Source organism: Notamacropus eugenii, chromosome 6, assembly GCF_028372415.1.
Source record: "Notamacropus eugenii isolate mMacEug1 chromosome 6, mMacEug1.pri_v2, whole genome shotgun sequence".
Taxonomy (NCBI): Eukaryota; Metazoa; Chordata; class Mammalia; order Diprotodontia; family Macropodidae; genus Notamacropus; species Notamacropus eugenii.
Window position 1 is genome coordinate 14,864,120 of NC_092877.1, and position 15,734 is coordinate 14,879,853.

General features: G+C 40.7%; 1 protein-coding gene across 3 annotated transcripts in view; it reads left to right on the top strand.

The window, feature by feature from the left end:
- Positions 1-14,521, top strand: part of TRAF6 (TNF receptor associated factor 6) — a 29,020-nt gene extending 14,499 nt beyond the window's left edge. For all 3 annotated transcript variants that reach the window (XM_072619117.1, XM_072619116.1, XM_072619114.1), the window contains exons 4-7: positions 742-900; positions 2,696-2,767; positions 4,618-4,695; positions 5,114-14,521. In XM_072619117.1, the coding sequence (XP_072475218.1) occupies positions 742-900; positions 2,696-2,767; positions 4,618-4,695; positions 5,114-5,977 (1,173 nt within the window). In that variant the 3' untranslated portion in view covers positions 5,978-14,521. The remainder of the gene's footprint in view (positions 1-741; positions 901-2,695; positions 2,768-4,617; positions 4,696-5,113) is intronic.
- Positions 14,522-15,734: the final 1,213 nt, after the last annotated feature.

Sequence of the window (15,734 nt, forward strand, 5' to 3'; positions counted from 1 at the left end):
TTTGAAAGAAGGAACCAGTCTTTCACCAGCACCTTTTGCTGTCATCCCTTTATCATTGTCTTCCTTATATTTTTCTTTCTGGGCTTTCATAAATTGCGTACTTCTTTATTAACTAGATGAGATATCCCTATAGCTAGTGATCTAAATGAAGTGATGAAACTAGCAGTGGCATTTACTTTTACATGAAGTAGTTACAGTGAGATCACTCAGTCAGTGGCTTAACCACATTGCTTATGTCACACTTGAAGTTTAATGACTTGGCAATAAATTTTTCCACTAGTCTTTAGAGTAGCCCCTCCTTTAGGTAATTCAGTGTGGAGAAGACCTTAACATTGAAAGTCTTTTTGTTCTGTGATTGAGTATGTGGCAACAGTGATCAAGTGAGAGACTTAGACCTGTGATTTCTTGGTGTGGGGACTTCTAGCAGAGAACCTTTCCTTTGCCAATGCAGATTAGTAGTTTCTCAGGGCCATGCATCCAGTATATGTCAGAAGCCAAACCTGAATCCATTTCCTCCTGGCTTAGAGACTAGCTCTTTTGCATCTGCACGTATGAACTTGGCCAATTTGCATTTGCCCTATGAATTTTAAAATCATAATTATTATTTGAAAGCACTCATTAAAGCAGCTGTATTGTCCTGTGCTGGGCTCCATGATATCCATGTTCTCTCATCTTGCTGAGATAGGTGGAACTTTTCATCTTGACAGATGTTAATTAGTTTTCATTTTGCTCTTCTTATAGGATCACCAGACACACTGTGAGTTTGCCCTTGCAGAATGCCCACAATGCCACCTTTCCTTTCGGAAATATCTCCTTCAGAATCATATGCTCGTGGAGTGTCCAAGGCGACAAGTGTCATGTGTGAATTGTGCTGCTCCGATGCCATTTGAAGAGAAAGAGGCACGTATTGACCTGTGTCCTGCCCCCTGTTAGAAGTGGTCTGGAAATCAATTCCTGCCTGCATTTGAGAGGGACTGGGAAGGAATGGGAAATCTTATGCCATATGGCATCATGAGAATGAGTGGGGCGTTGGGCTGGGAATTAGAATCTGATTCAGATCCAGCCTCTGACACCTGACTGTGTATGGGGCTGGGCAAGGTCCTTCCCCTCCCTATAGACCATGCAACTGTTTGGTCTTAACTACTGTGTCATAGAAGGATTGCCCTCTACATTGTTGGATGGGGTTCCCTTAGGGGTATTTCCTTCCACTGATGAAATCACATATCCTTCATGTGTGGGTTAAGAGAACTTTTAAATTCATTTTTAAAGCTTAAGATGGCTGACATACATTCTTACTGAAATAACTGGAAGGTTTAAAAATGTATAGATATTAACTTAAAGAAGGCTGTTCACTTGAAACATTTTGGCACATTGAAAAGTTTCACAGGGACAAAGTCATAGGAAAGGTGTTCTGCTCTGTATCCCTGCCTCTTGTTTCTTAAAGACCTATCTTGGCAATGTCTAGGGATTCAGGGTCAAGTATGTGAAGAGTGCAGAGGAGACATATTTTAAAAAACAGAAGTGGCATGAGGCCCAGGGGTTTCTTTGAGTAGATTTATGCAAATCTGAAACATTTCCCATTTACCTTTAGAGCACCTTGATGATGTAGGAGGTTGTTTCCTGACTTTATGGAGAGGAGGCTTTTGTAATGTAAGGTTATGCTGTCATCGACAAAATTAGAAATAAGAGTCCAGGCGTCTTGACTCCCCACCACGAGTCTAACCTTCGTGGTTCCTTAAGTGTAGTGCACTGCTCTTTAGAGTAATTGGGGCAATCATTGGTGCAGCAGATAGAGGGGAGAATTGGGAATCCAGAAAACTGAACAATTACTAGGTGTATGGTACTGAACAAGTCATGTAACCTCTGTTTGCCTTAGTTTCTTCATCTGTAAAATGGGGATAGTAATAGCACCTGCCTTTCGGGGTTGTTATGAAGATCAAATGAGGTAGTAATTGTAAAGCTCTTTAGCACAGTGCCTGGAGAAGAGTGAGTGATATTAAATGTTAGCTAGGAAAGAGACAAGTGAAATTAGCTGCCTGGCTGAGAGTGGTCAGAAGAGTCACAATTGGAGCCAAATCCCATCTCCTTCCTTGCCCCTACTTCCGTATGTGGAGAACCAACATGGAATGTTGATTCCTTCCCAGGATCGTGACTAATCTTAACTTTAGGCATGGAATTTGGTTTTCCAAATGAAGGACTTGAAGACTCTTCCTGGTGATGAGGGAATTTAATAATGGGATTGACTTGTAACAATGAAGGTGCCACCTAGCAGTACTCACACACCGGGAATGGCTCCACTTTATAACCTCTTTACATAAGGGCTTCATTAGGAGCTTTCATGCTGTAAGGAAAATTTGGGGGGAAAGATTGTCTGTGGGGAATCGGGAGTTGTCCTTAACATAAATGCTGCTAGCCCCAGCTGAGCTGTTAGCTAGTCATTAGGTAAAAGTGGAAGAGTTATTGCATTTTGGTCAGTATTCTGTTCAGAGAACTAGAGCACTCAATTAGTATCATGAATATCCTGGGGAAAATGGAAAATAAGGTCTTGAAACCATTGAAGTACTTAATCCTACATAAATTCCACTGTTCCTGAGTAATATGGGCTAGGTGAAAAACCAGCTACACATGTGCTTAGTTGATAATGGATTAAGATACAATATAGCTTATACATTTTTTCATTTTCTCCAAAATGCAGTTCCATGACCAGAACTGCCCATTGGCAACAGTTTTCTGTGAATATTGCAACACCATGCTCATTCGTGAACAGGTAGAGTAATTAACTTCATTCTTTTTCACAAATATATACATTCACCCAAAGCTCCCAGCAAGGGGGTCTGTGGCATTGAGTTGAAAATTAAATATCAAAAAGTATTTTAAACAGAGATACTCCTTAGCATGGCTGAGGGTCAGAAGGAGCCTGCTTGAGCTAGGTCAATAGTATCAGTCCCTTTCCATGAATTGCTCAGAACTCTGAAGAGGGATAAGTCCAGAGAGACCCAAATCTCTGCCGCAAAGAGAAGGCTGAAGTTGGAGTGCCATGACCTAAATTGGAATTGGGGATGTGACCTTGGGCAAGATGCTTCACCTCTGGCCTTAGTATCACCACCCATAAAATGAGAGGGTTGGGCTGGATGACTTAGGTGGTTTCTTAAGGACCCTTCTAGCCCTTGATTTACATAAGCGTGTGTGTGTGTGTGTGTGTGTGTGTGTGTGTGTGTGTGTATCTGTCTGTCTTCACCAGCCAGAAAAATGGTCATTGAACCAAGCATTCCCAACCTCAAACACTCAATCTTTAAGTTAATAGACCAATAATTTTGTGTCAGATATACCTTTGCTATGGTAAGTGTCCCTTAGGAAAACAGAATCTATCTGAGAAAAGGGAAGGCATAAGATAAAGCAAGTATAGTCAGTTCCACAGTTTTCTCTTTTCTTTCTGACATCAGTAGGCTGTAGGCCATCAAGCCTAATAAAAAGTTCTAAAGTATCTTGGAATTTATAGTCCATCTTGAGTGTGCCTTAGGTAGCAAGCAGGGCATCCCAGATGAAGTGAGTATGTTGTGGACCATAGAAGTGTCTGACAGTTGGGATGGAACGTTCTTCCTCATTCCTGTCTTAAAACTTTTGGGCAGTTCAACAGCAAAAATCGGAACTATTGGTAAGAATGTTAATATAAGCATGAAATTTGCCAACACAGAGATGAGCATGTAGTAGCGTGCTCAGCAAGTGCTAGGAAAACTTTCTAAACTTTTCTCTTTGATTGATTGTGCTGCTGAAATGACCTGTTGAGTTTATCTCTAAAAGACAGAAGTGTTCATTTTAATACACTGTGTTTTTCCTGTTTCCCATATCACAGCCCCCAATTCTCTTCTCAAAATGTATTTTCTTTAAAACAAAAATATATCACTTTGGAGATCTCACAAAATAACTAAGGTTGCACCAACCTCAGTTTCTAAATATAGTCTCAATGTCTTCTTTTGCCTTTAAAGCACAGGAAGAAACCATTTAGGCAGTCTTCAGAGAAGTCTGTTCTCTGTAAAGCTTCCTGCTGCGTCACAATGAGGATGTCATAAACAAGAATCAGGGTTGTGTCTTTAGAACTTTTGTCACATAACAAGGAACTGTGCCTACAGTGTTGACCAGTAGAACTGAGCAGTGCCATGCCACTACTGGCAGTCCTGAGGACAAAGAAAGAAGGATAACAGAGGAGCAAGGACAGGATGGAGGCAAAATGTTCATGTGGGGGTGTGTGGTGAATGGCCGTAAGCTCTGGTTGGTAGCTATACTGCTTTAGGTGCCCTTAGCCCCACTCCATGATCGTACCACACTGCTAGCTCAGGGTGAATTTCCAGTTGTCATTGAAGACAAGGCTCTTTCCTCTGAAAACCACTAGAGGGAAGTCTGTACCAACAGCAGAACTGAATTTCTTGTCTTCCCCCAAATCTAATTTGTATGAAATCTGTTGGAATAATATGGGATGTAATACTGCTTAGCCTACAGTGACTTTGAAATTGTGTTTACTAATAGTTTATTGGAAATAGTCCCTTTGAATATGATCTGCTCACTGTTTGGAGAAAACCATGTCTTGCAGGGAAATGTTTGTTTTGTTTTTTTTTCCAGATGTCTAATCACTATGATATAGATTGCCCAATAGCTCCAATTCCATGTACTTTCAATACATTTGGGTGTCGTGAGAAGGTGAGTTTTGTTTTAACCATCAAGAAAATCTCTTATGTTAAATTGTGACATTTATGTTACTCAGCAAAATGCTTCAAAGAATCTAATCCATGGTAATTGGAAATTCTAAGCATAAATCTTGGACCCTGATCAACTTCTCAAGAGACAGCAGGATGTTGTTAAATTCAGGAATCCCTGAGTTTCCAGGCCTGCCTCTGTAACTGACTAGCTCTGGCCTAGTCACTTAGTCACTGAGGCTCAGTTTGCCAAAGCATCTGACTCACAAGGTTGTTGTGAGAGCAAAATGGAATAGTGGACATAAAATGCTTTGCAAGCTTTAGAGTAATAGATGTATTACTTTTTTCATTTTTCCCATTTAGCCCTTTAGATTATCAGTTGGACTGTTCTAGTCACTGACTATCATCATTTTTTTTTCTAGATGCCGAGGAATCATTTGGCACGCCATCTACAAGAGGATACTCTGGCGCACATGCGAATGATGGCCCAGGCCATCGAGAGCATCAGCATTGCAGCTTTCAATTCCAGCCTCCACCCACGTGAGACCCCTCCCTATGATGGTAGCTCCATATCCCGGACCCCCTCAGGGGTTCCAAACTTCCAAGAAACCATCCAACAGTTGGAAAGTCGCCTTGTCATACAGGACCATCAAATCCGAGAGCTGACTGCTAAGATGGAAACGCAGAGTGCTTGTGTGGGGGACCTCAAACGGACCATTCGAACCCTTGAGGACAGAATTGCAGAGATGGAGGCGCAGCAGTGCAATGGCATTTACATCTGGAAGATTAACAACTTTGGGATGCATTTGAAATCACAAGAAGAAGAGAAGCCTGTAGTCATCCACAGCCCTGGATTCTATACTGGCAAACCTGGCTACAAGCTCTGCATGCGCCTTCACCTGCAGCTGCCCAGTGCTCAGCGCTGTGCTAACTATATTTCCCTTTTTGTCCACACGATGCAAGGTGAGTATGACAGCCATCTGCCCTGGCCCTTCCAGGGCACAATACGCCTAACTATTCTCGATCAGTCTGAAGCACCTGTGAGGCAGAATCATGAAGAAATCATGGATGCCAAGCCAGAGCTGCTTGCCTTCCAGAGGCCCACCATCCCCCGGAACCCCAAAGGGTTTGGCTATGTGACTTTCATGCACTTGCAAGCCCTTAGGCAAAGAACCTTCATTAAAGATGATACTTTACTTGTGCGTTGTGAGGTTTTAACACGCCTGGACATGAATAGCCTAAGAAGGGAGGGCTTTCAGCCACGCAGTACTGATGCAGGGGTATAGTGAATGGCCCCTGGCTTAGGAAGATGGAATCTGTCTGGAGCCTGCTGGCTCCTGTCCTAGTCACCATACATGATTCACGTCACAGTGATATGGTCCAGGCTTTATTTCTGGTTGCCTTGAAGTCAGTTGAAGAGTCTCAGTCCTCTGAAAACCTCTAAGCAATGAAACACAAATCAAACCCATGCTTTTAAAAGGTAGTATTTTATTACTCTATCCTAAATTCTGTACCATTACCTGAAAACCATCACTCAGAAGTTGAAGTCTATATCACTACCTAAGTCCTTACTCCTTTTGTGACAGTCTACATTGAAAGAATTTTCCCTTGGGGATGAACACTTGGTCTGCTTGTACAAAAGAATGGAAGCCGAGGTGCCTAATGTATTTTAGCTGTTTTGTTAGTCTCTGAGGATGTCTTTAGTCCTTTCTCACATAAAGTCAGAAGATTGACACCAAAGGATTTTCCCATGAACTTTACTCGAAGGATGCTATTTATTATCCAAAAGCCATAATAGAGCAGCTGAAAGCTTCCTCTTCCTTGGATAATAAGAAATTTCCTCCAAGCTATGTTGTTTTGATGATATTAGGTTTAAATAGACGAGAATCACTACTGCCTTATCTACTCCAAATGAAGAGCTAGAGAATTGAGTTCTCATAATTTTGACCCCTTTTAGTGGTTGAGGGATTTGAGGGGAAGTTTCCATTTGCTGCTTTTTTTTTTTTCTCCCAGGGAAGTACCAGCTACAAGCACAGTCATATAGAGCGGTCTTAGACTTATCCAAAAAAAGCTTTTTTCACCAAGACTGTATGTATTTTTATAAAGATCTTTGAATTTTGCAAAGGGCTTTTTCACCCCTACATGTGAATGTTAGAGACTTTATTTTGTTGGGATTTTTGTTGTTTTTGGTGAAGCATTTGGGGTTAAGCGCAGGGTTGTACAGCTAATAAGTATCAAGTGTCTGAGGTCAGATTTGAACTCAGGCCCTCCTGACTCCAGGGCCAGTGCTCTATTCATTGTGACACCTAGCTGCCCCTATTTCATGTTAGACTGAAGGTCATGTCTTGGTTCTTCAGGGGTCTCAGTTGGCAGGTCAGCAAGGAAGACTCAAACTTCATCCACAGCATTCAGTATGTTCTGTTCTTTCTCTTTCAGTTCATGTCTCAGTGCTTTACAGTGGTTGTGCTAGAGCTTTAAGGCAGTTTCATCTCCTCCAGTGTGCTCATTTTTAAGCTCATTGTCTTTCATATTTAGCCACTCGATTAACTCTTCCACTTTTTAGCATGAGCCTCCAAGTGAGCTCTGATGTTAGCAGACTTTGCTTTCAAGTCATTCCACCCCTGGTTCATATCATCTAGTTGATGTTGGAGCACGACCACCTCATCTGAATTTCCCAAAGCTTTTACCATATTTTGCATATTTCCATCAATATTTTTGAAGATATCATTATGGGCATCAATTTCAGCCTGTATATCCTTGCTATGCCAGGCTGAAAGCTTCATAAATGTGATTAAAGAAGTTCTCTAAATCTGCTTTTTTAATTCCTTGGCCAAACCAGTGTCCTGGTGAGGGTTCTCCCGCTGAACTACGTCTGAAAGCACATTAACTATGGTTTCTGCCTCTGGTGTCCACTTTAGCAAGTTCTCCAGATCCTGGAAGGAGGCCTGCCCCATCCTCAGCTCAGCCTCTAAGGCAGTCTGTTGGTCACGAGTGCTTTGATTGAGGCTCATCCAAGATGCACGCAGATCGCCACTGCTTTCTTTCACTTTCCTTGTGTCATCACTTCTATAGTTCTGAAGCAAGTTCGTCCCCACATCATCGTAGATTTTCATTGTAGCTTCACTTTTATTCAGCTCTTGAATTAGCATTTTGTTCTCAGAAAGCTGTTTGTTTGATCAGCGGTTCCTGTGAGACCTCTGGGACGCTGTGTCTGATAAGCTCTTCGGCTTGTCTGGCCAGATCTTTGCAGTGTTCACTGTCAGCAGGCATGTTGTGGAGCTGCTCCTGTCGTGGTCCACACCAGACCCAGCACTGGCCCATTGAATTTTCATTTCACTTAGTCTTTTTGTTCTTGTATCTGTAGTAGAAATATTATCTTTCAAGTTGGGAGCCAATATGAAAATGTGATCTAGTTGTGGGGGAGATTTTGAAAACTCATTACTGAATAGTCCCGAGTCTTAATTTCAGTGCATGTTTCTTTTAAGACACATAAGCACATATTTGTAATCTCCTATCTTCTCATCTCTGTACTAGTAGGTTTTGGTGTCAAGAACTCTGGGTAATGGTTCTTGCATCTTTTGTGATCTGTTGCTAAGATGCTGACCATGATCACCTGTTGAACTGAAGTTTGAGGCTAAAACAGATGTGTGTGTGTAAATATATTGGTTGCATATGCTGCATAACAAGTATTTTTAAATGTATTTCTGTACAAATACACACAAACAAAAATTTAACAATAACCCCAAATTTTGTTGCAGGCACACAGCACAAAGTAGTAACATCCATGATAAATATGGATGCCCACCACTTAGTTGTGTAAGCCAGTGATTCAAAGCTATTTGGGGATATTTATGGCTGAATTTTTTATATCCTGACATAAGATTCTGATACATTTGATTTTTTTTTTAAATTAAGGCAGATCAAAATGAATTTTGATAATTTTCCAATACTCCCTTGAGAGAGAGCCTGAATATCACCAAATAGAATTTGGAATTTGTCAGTCAAGACAGTTCTGTTATACAGTATTTGGAGTGGTTGCCTTAACTCACCAGAACCATGGGATCTGAATAAGAAAACTTTTTTCTGAATAAGAATCCAGCTCACAGTGGATTCACTCAGTATATCTTTATGTACTCTCCTAGAACAATAATGGAGGTCCACACAGGGTACTTGTTTAAATCTGTTCAGTAGTATTTTAGGCCCCTTGGATATTGAATGTTGGAGTGAAATCTAGTTCTGAATACTAGTTGTTAACGCAAGATTTCCCATTACAAACTACTGACTCTAACGAGACGCTGTGGAGAGGGAGCATTTTGCTGATATGAACAGAATAGTGTGTTAGAGTAATAAATGTTGATCAGCTAGGCCACTTACCAATTTTTATATTAAATTTTCCACTCTTGCCTTCCCCAAAGTCAGGATAATCATCATTACATAATTTTAAATGACTTTTGTCAAGGAACCCCAATAAGTGATTACATCCAAAACCCCAGCTTGCTGCCCCTGCCCCCTTTCCCAGACGCCTGTATGTGCTACTTGTGTCTGGAATTTTTAGAAATGGCGACATAGATCCTTCTCACTTGATCTGATATTTGGGTTTATTGATACTGTACACATCCCCAGTGGACATGGTCATCTAAAAATGATGGAGATATGAGCATTCACTGCCACAGTTTGGATCCAGGAAATGAAGCCATTCACTTAAATGCTCCTGGGATATCAGCTCTGTCCAGACATAGGTGGACCTCAGCTGGTGGCTGTAATTGACCAAGAGCTTTGTTGGAGATTTTTACAGGTACCCCAATCTAGGGCGAGCAAAACCCCAACCAGGTACCTCTGACTGTACCTACTATTCAGGGCTCAGGTGAGGATAAAGCCAAGGGTTGATAAAATTCTTTTGGTGTCAGGGACTAGACTCATGGATTTATCAGTGACTCCCTGTTGTACTTTCAGAAGTGGCCTAGTGTGACCCAGTCATCAACCAGCGTCACCATATTGTGATAGGATTTCTGCCTTTTGAGCTGGTTCTTACAATCAAGAGGTGGTAGGTGTTCCCTCTCTAGAATTTCATATCTGGATGTAGTAGAAAATACTTCTTATTTACCATCTACCTCCGTTTGCATCCTGGAGACCAAAAGAGTGTTATTTTTGAGTTCCAGGCAAACCCAGACCTCTCCCTCTGATATTTTGGCTTTGGTGGGATTTATAAAATCAGGATAGGAAAGAAAGCTAAGGAGAGATCACTTATCTGTTGCACCAGCACCGAAACAAAAATCATTTAGATTTGCCTTTTTATCTCTGCCACAATTCGTGGCGCCATATGACCACCACCTCATCTTTACAGATCTGTATTAGCACTGCTTTCTTATAGCCCTTCACCCACTGCCTTTGTTATCTACTGGGCAAGAGATATACGTACTCCTCCTTGATCTATGTCTATTACCTGTTGGCTTACTAGAAGGAAGCATGGCAGTGTGTGATTATTTATTTGTGATGAAATTGCTTGATCTTTTCTTCCTGTCCCCAGAAGACATCAAATGCCAGTTTATTGCCACAACCACTTTGGGTTTCAGTTTCCTCGTCTCTAAAATGAGGAGGTTCCAGTATATTAGGTCTTTCTATGTATGTCAAGGACCCCTTTTGCAGGAAACCTATTATACTGAAATACAGTTATCAAAATATTTTCTAAAAAGATTCATAGATTCCAGGTTAAGAACCCCTACAGTAGATAGTTCTTAAGGCCTCCTTGGAGCTAGAAATCAATGATTTCAGAAGTTGAATTCTCTCTGACCCTTTGACAATTGTCATTAAGCTGTCATAGCATTGACGAAGCCTGTTTAAACTGGTCAGTTAAATCCGGAAACAGTTATCTCTGCTCTTTGCCAATGCTAACAAAATGATGGCTTTGAATGGATTAAATGCCCATCAGCTAGGTTGTCTCTTTATTCAGGTGGATGCTCCTTCCCTTAGCTAGCTAATTACTTGATGCTGAATGTATTTGAGGATCATTGCAAAGCCTGATGATAACAGGCATCATCCAGGACAGAAAGATCCTCTTGTCAGGTCTTCAGGCTGACCTTGACTTAGAACCCAATAACCAACTAACTCCTTTCCTCCTCTAGTCTTGTTGTGCCAAAAAAAGTGGGAGTTTGCTAGTTTGGGCAAATTGGCATATCAACAGATGGGGCCATCTTGGCGTTTTATTAACTGACTAGTCACTGCCCTCAAATTTAAGCCTCTGCATCATCTGGAGCTTTGCTAATAAATAAAGCTCCATATGCAACTTCCTCTTTGAAGAGCATTGTGCAAGCCAATGTTTCTACTCAATTTGCTGTCACACATTTTGCTATTGATTGGCAGAATAGGGGTGTAATTCCACGTCAGCGATTTCTTGGTTTCTTCTCCCAATAAGGATGGCTTTTTTTGCTGGCATAACCAAAATTATCTTTTTTCCCGGGGAATAGGGAAGGTAATATGATGGAAACCTGTACAGCTTTGCTAGGGCTATTGAACATGAGGAGAAAAAAGATGAGTCTCTGGGGATTATTTAGAAGAATTGCACTTTTTCCACAAAACCTAGAATCTTTCATTAAACTTCACCATCATCTTCATAACACAGGGCTGTGCTTACAAATCACTCAGGCCATCAGCATAAAAAGAATATTAGCGTTTGCCTACTCCGTTGTACAAGCTCCTCACTCAAGAGAGATCCTCATAGCTTTTTGCTTTACTAATAAATATTTTACGTTAGTGGAGCACTTTTTTAAAACCCTTTTCATTTTTCCATTTAATTTATAATTAGAGTTGGAGAGGCCCACAGTCATGTAGTCAGTTGCTTTATGAAACACTTCCCTGTTTATCCCTGTGGAGAAAGAAGTAATGTACCTTAAAAGCTCATTCGTTTTGTTTTGTTTTGTTTTTTAATAAGTAAAACGCTGCAATGCTGTATTTCCACAATGCCTGTTTCTATAATGCCTAAGCAGTTGGGTGTTTTCTAAATTCTTTAAAACAAGATGGCTATCTTTTCTGCTAAGTTGTTAAGGTCATCTGTGTTGTGGTTTCGGCCCTATTCCTTACTAGCTGTGTCATCTTGGGAAAGGCACAATCCTCCAGAGTTTTACTTTCTGCCCCAGCTAACTGCCTCCCTCCCTCCCTCAGAGGGTGGCCGTGAACATGAGCAAGATTCATATGTGAAAGCTTGTAAGCTACTGTGCTATCCAATAGAATTTAATTGTGAAGACAACTGTCATCTGGGAGTGTTTTCATGTTTTGTCATGGAACCACATCATTTTGTTTATAGCCCCTGACTTTGGCCTTTTGACTGTTAATGGATACCAGTATGTTCGTGACTATAAATAACATAATTCTTTTATCACACTTGGGAAGCCATCTTACTATGTAATGTAGTCTTGTACAACCTGAAGAAGTGTTTTTTCCTTCCGTCTCAGTGTATATCACCTTTCCTCTATGTTCCTGCAGCCTGAAAAAAGAGTAGGGATACTCGGTCTAATTAAATCAGTGTAGATCTATATGTTTTGTTACACCTAAGCAGTACAACCTTAACTTTCAATCAGAAGTAAACATTTGTAAATAAATATTTCCCCCCCCCCAAAAAAGAAATACCTGTTTTTTTGAAATGTTACCCCAGTCTTTTCTGTCTCAGTCAACAGGCTTCATTTGTTATTATAGAAATTCTTTTTATTTTTTTTAATGAAAGGCTAATTTCTCCTAATAGATATCAGAATGAAATATAGAAAAGTAATTCTGGTTGGGGAGGATCTGAAAAGGAGTCTGTAAAACGGATGCATTCAACTCTACTGTGATACAAAGGGCATCCTTTATACCCTACGTTCTCACCTGGCCATCTGACTCTCCGGGTAGAGTAGGCTTGGCCCAGGCAACAAAGCACAGCTCCGGTGGTGCTCCTGACTAGTCTCTGAAAGAGAGGCTGCCCTACTCATTGTTTCCCTGGTCTTTGCAAGCTTGCCCTGCATCACCTCCAAGTGAAAGCTGAGAGATTGCTTCTAAGGGAATTGAGTGCCTTCTTGCTTACCTTCTTGTTTTCAAAGGGGAAAATCTGATCTGCAAGTTATTAGTTTCCCCTATAAGCCAAGGTTAGTAATTTTCCAAAGTTACTTTCAGTGAGGCTTATTTGGAGGTCCATGCCCTTGAATTTCATTGCTCTTATAAATGAAACAGAGTTGGTCTTCCTGCAGAAGAGGATTATTATTTGGAAAAGTTATAACTGGGATATAGATTTGAGGTGTAACTAAAAGCTTCCAAAACTACTTTAGAAAGGCTTTATCTTCCATAGCTAATGCGTTTTGTGGTCTTATTTATATTTTTGCATGAAGAAATACTTTTGTACGTGGCTGTGGTGTAAACTACTTGTGTTTAAACAAAGAGATCTGTCACTGTGCTGTTATTGGTCACGAATAATGACTGATGAGCTTTTTGCACTAGTTGTGCAAAGTCCTAAGGTTCCCAAATCCTGTATCAGGATGGATGAAGAATTATTGAGTAGGTAAGCCATCACACCAGAGAAAGGCAAAGGATTGGATTCTCACCAGTGTAAGTGCTCTGTGCCCTTAAAAGAAAAGGCACCTTAGGAATCCAGAGAGTTTTTTAAAGTTATCATTATTCCATAAATGGTGAGAAAAGCCAGGAATTGATCAGTCCTTTTATAAGATGAGCACCTTAACACACGTCTGGCCATCCATCACAAGTGTCTTAATTGAATAGTTTTATTTTTTAAGATTGCTGCTTTAGAAGTTTTTGGCATATTATATACTTATGTGTGTGTGTGTGTGTATATATATACACACATGCAGGTGTATGTATGTCTATATGCATATATGTGTGTGTATACACACATGTAGATATAAAAGACTCACCACATAACCCCTGGGACTCATTTTCCTTAAGTATTACCTGTAACCCTTTACAAATTGCTTATTTAATGTTAGGAAGATGCTCGTATGTATGTGTATGTGTGCTCCCGTGCAGGATTACCCAGCCTTGGTTTTGTTACGCCCTGTTAGGTCACTAGTCATCATAGATCTCTTAAAGTCCTCCAGATAAAACTTTAATTCACTCTCAGGTAGTAAACAAGTGCCATACAAGCCCTCTGAGGGGGCCTGAGGCCATTGTAAAATTCAAGGATGATGGGGTGTAAAGTACTGCAGAAAGGCTGGTTGTGGCCATGATGAGAACCTGGAATAGATTGTGTACTTGTAGAAATTGTACAGGGAATTAGCAGGCTGTGAGCTCCAACTGGGCGGGTCTGTCTTTTATCTGGCCCTGATTCTAGCCCCATGATAGATGGCTGCTGACTTAAATTTGAAGGGCAAGATAGAGGAGGACATTTTCTAGATTAACCCCTTCCAAACAGTTGTTTTTTTCTTTATTTGAGGACTAATCCCAATTCTCCCTTCTGTGTGGTGGGCATAATAAAAAGCCTGTGCTTCTAACTCAATTGCAAGAGACCGTGATGCTCTAGGATAGGATGTTTACGCATGACTTGATGGCCCAAGACTTTAGACATTTACACTGCTAAAGACTGATATGGACAAAAAGAAAGGTGGTCCTTGAACATGGATGTCCTCCTTTTCCCACCCCCGGGCCCACCCACCTTCATGAATGTCTGTGGAACGTACGTATGTGCCACTGGCAAAGATAACAGACCTTTCCTTTCCCCTCCTGGCCTATGTATTGCACTGTTTCACAATAAATATGTGTATTGGTTTGTCTGTATTTTCCCTTGTAATTTAAAAATATCACCAATATTTCTAGAAAAAGTTTTAAAAAACTAATAAATTGTTTTAATGTTACGATGGCATTGTCATCATTGGGGGGTGGGTAGTATAAACAGATCAAGAAGGAAGACACAGGAGAACTGAGTTGGGAGGCAGACTTTGGAACTCATTTATGTGCCGCAGCTCCCTCATTCTTACCTCGTGTGAGGTGAGCATCCTGGAAGTATCATAATCCTTGCTTCATGCAGAAGAACTTAAGGCAGGCTTGAGTCAGAGAGAAGGAAAGCCGCTTAGACAGCTGTGTTACATGACTGGGTCCCTTGCAGGGTACATGTCCATGCTCCCTCCTGATGACATCTGCCCACCTCATTTAAGGTGGCTGTAGAAAAAAAAATCCTAGACTAGGGAACTTTCTGAAGTGACAGGAGTAATGAGATGTAGTACAATGTCTGCATTTGGATCAGATTCCAGCCTCTAATTACTTGCCTGTGTGACCAAACAAGCCACCTAACCTCTCTGGGCCTCAGTTTCCTTATGTAATAGGAGACTGGACTAGATGACCTACATGGCCCCTTCCCAACCCTTTATTGAAAAGGTCTTTTTTTTTTTTTTTAAGAACCGCCGCTTCCATGGCCAGGAGATGCATTTGTACAGTCTCTCCGAAGAATCAGCACCTGCTGCATTTAAAATGAGGCAATTCATTTTAGAACTGAGTGACGGAAACACTTCTAAGATATGTTATAGGAAAGCTGACCTTTTCCAGAGACTTTTGAGGTGGATGTTCCAAGAAAATAAGTCATCAAAGATTGTCATTTCTAAAACATTCCCAACAAGTCATTTTGCTTAAGATTTGACTTTAAAATCTCTCATCTCTACTCCAATTTCTGTTAATTTTGTCACTTTTAAAAATCCAAATAATTTTTTTTTTTAAAGAAATGGAGTCAACTCTTTATCCATGAGCAGTGATAAATAATTTTAAGCAGAGGGAAACCCAAAGCATTTGTATTTGGCTTGAGAATGTGTGTTTGTGCTTATGTTTGAATATGTGTCTGATCCTCCAGGAAATCATAATACTCCAAGGCAAATAACTTAACTATACATACTTGAAAGATGACTCAGAGACACTGGAAGATTGTCAAGCTTTCCTTTTCTTATTTCTGTACTCAATTACCTGCTCCTTACCATAGACAGGGATTAGAAGCCACCTTCCAGATGACTAGAATGTGAAAGCTTACACCGAAACATCCTTCCTTCGCTTTCTGTTCCTACTATCAGCTTTTTTTCCACT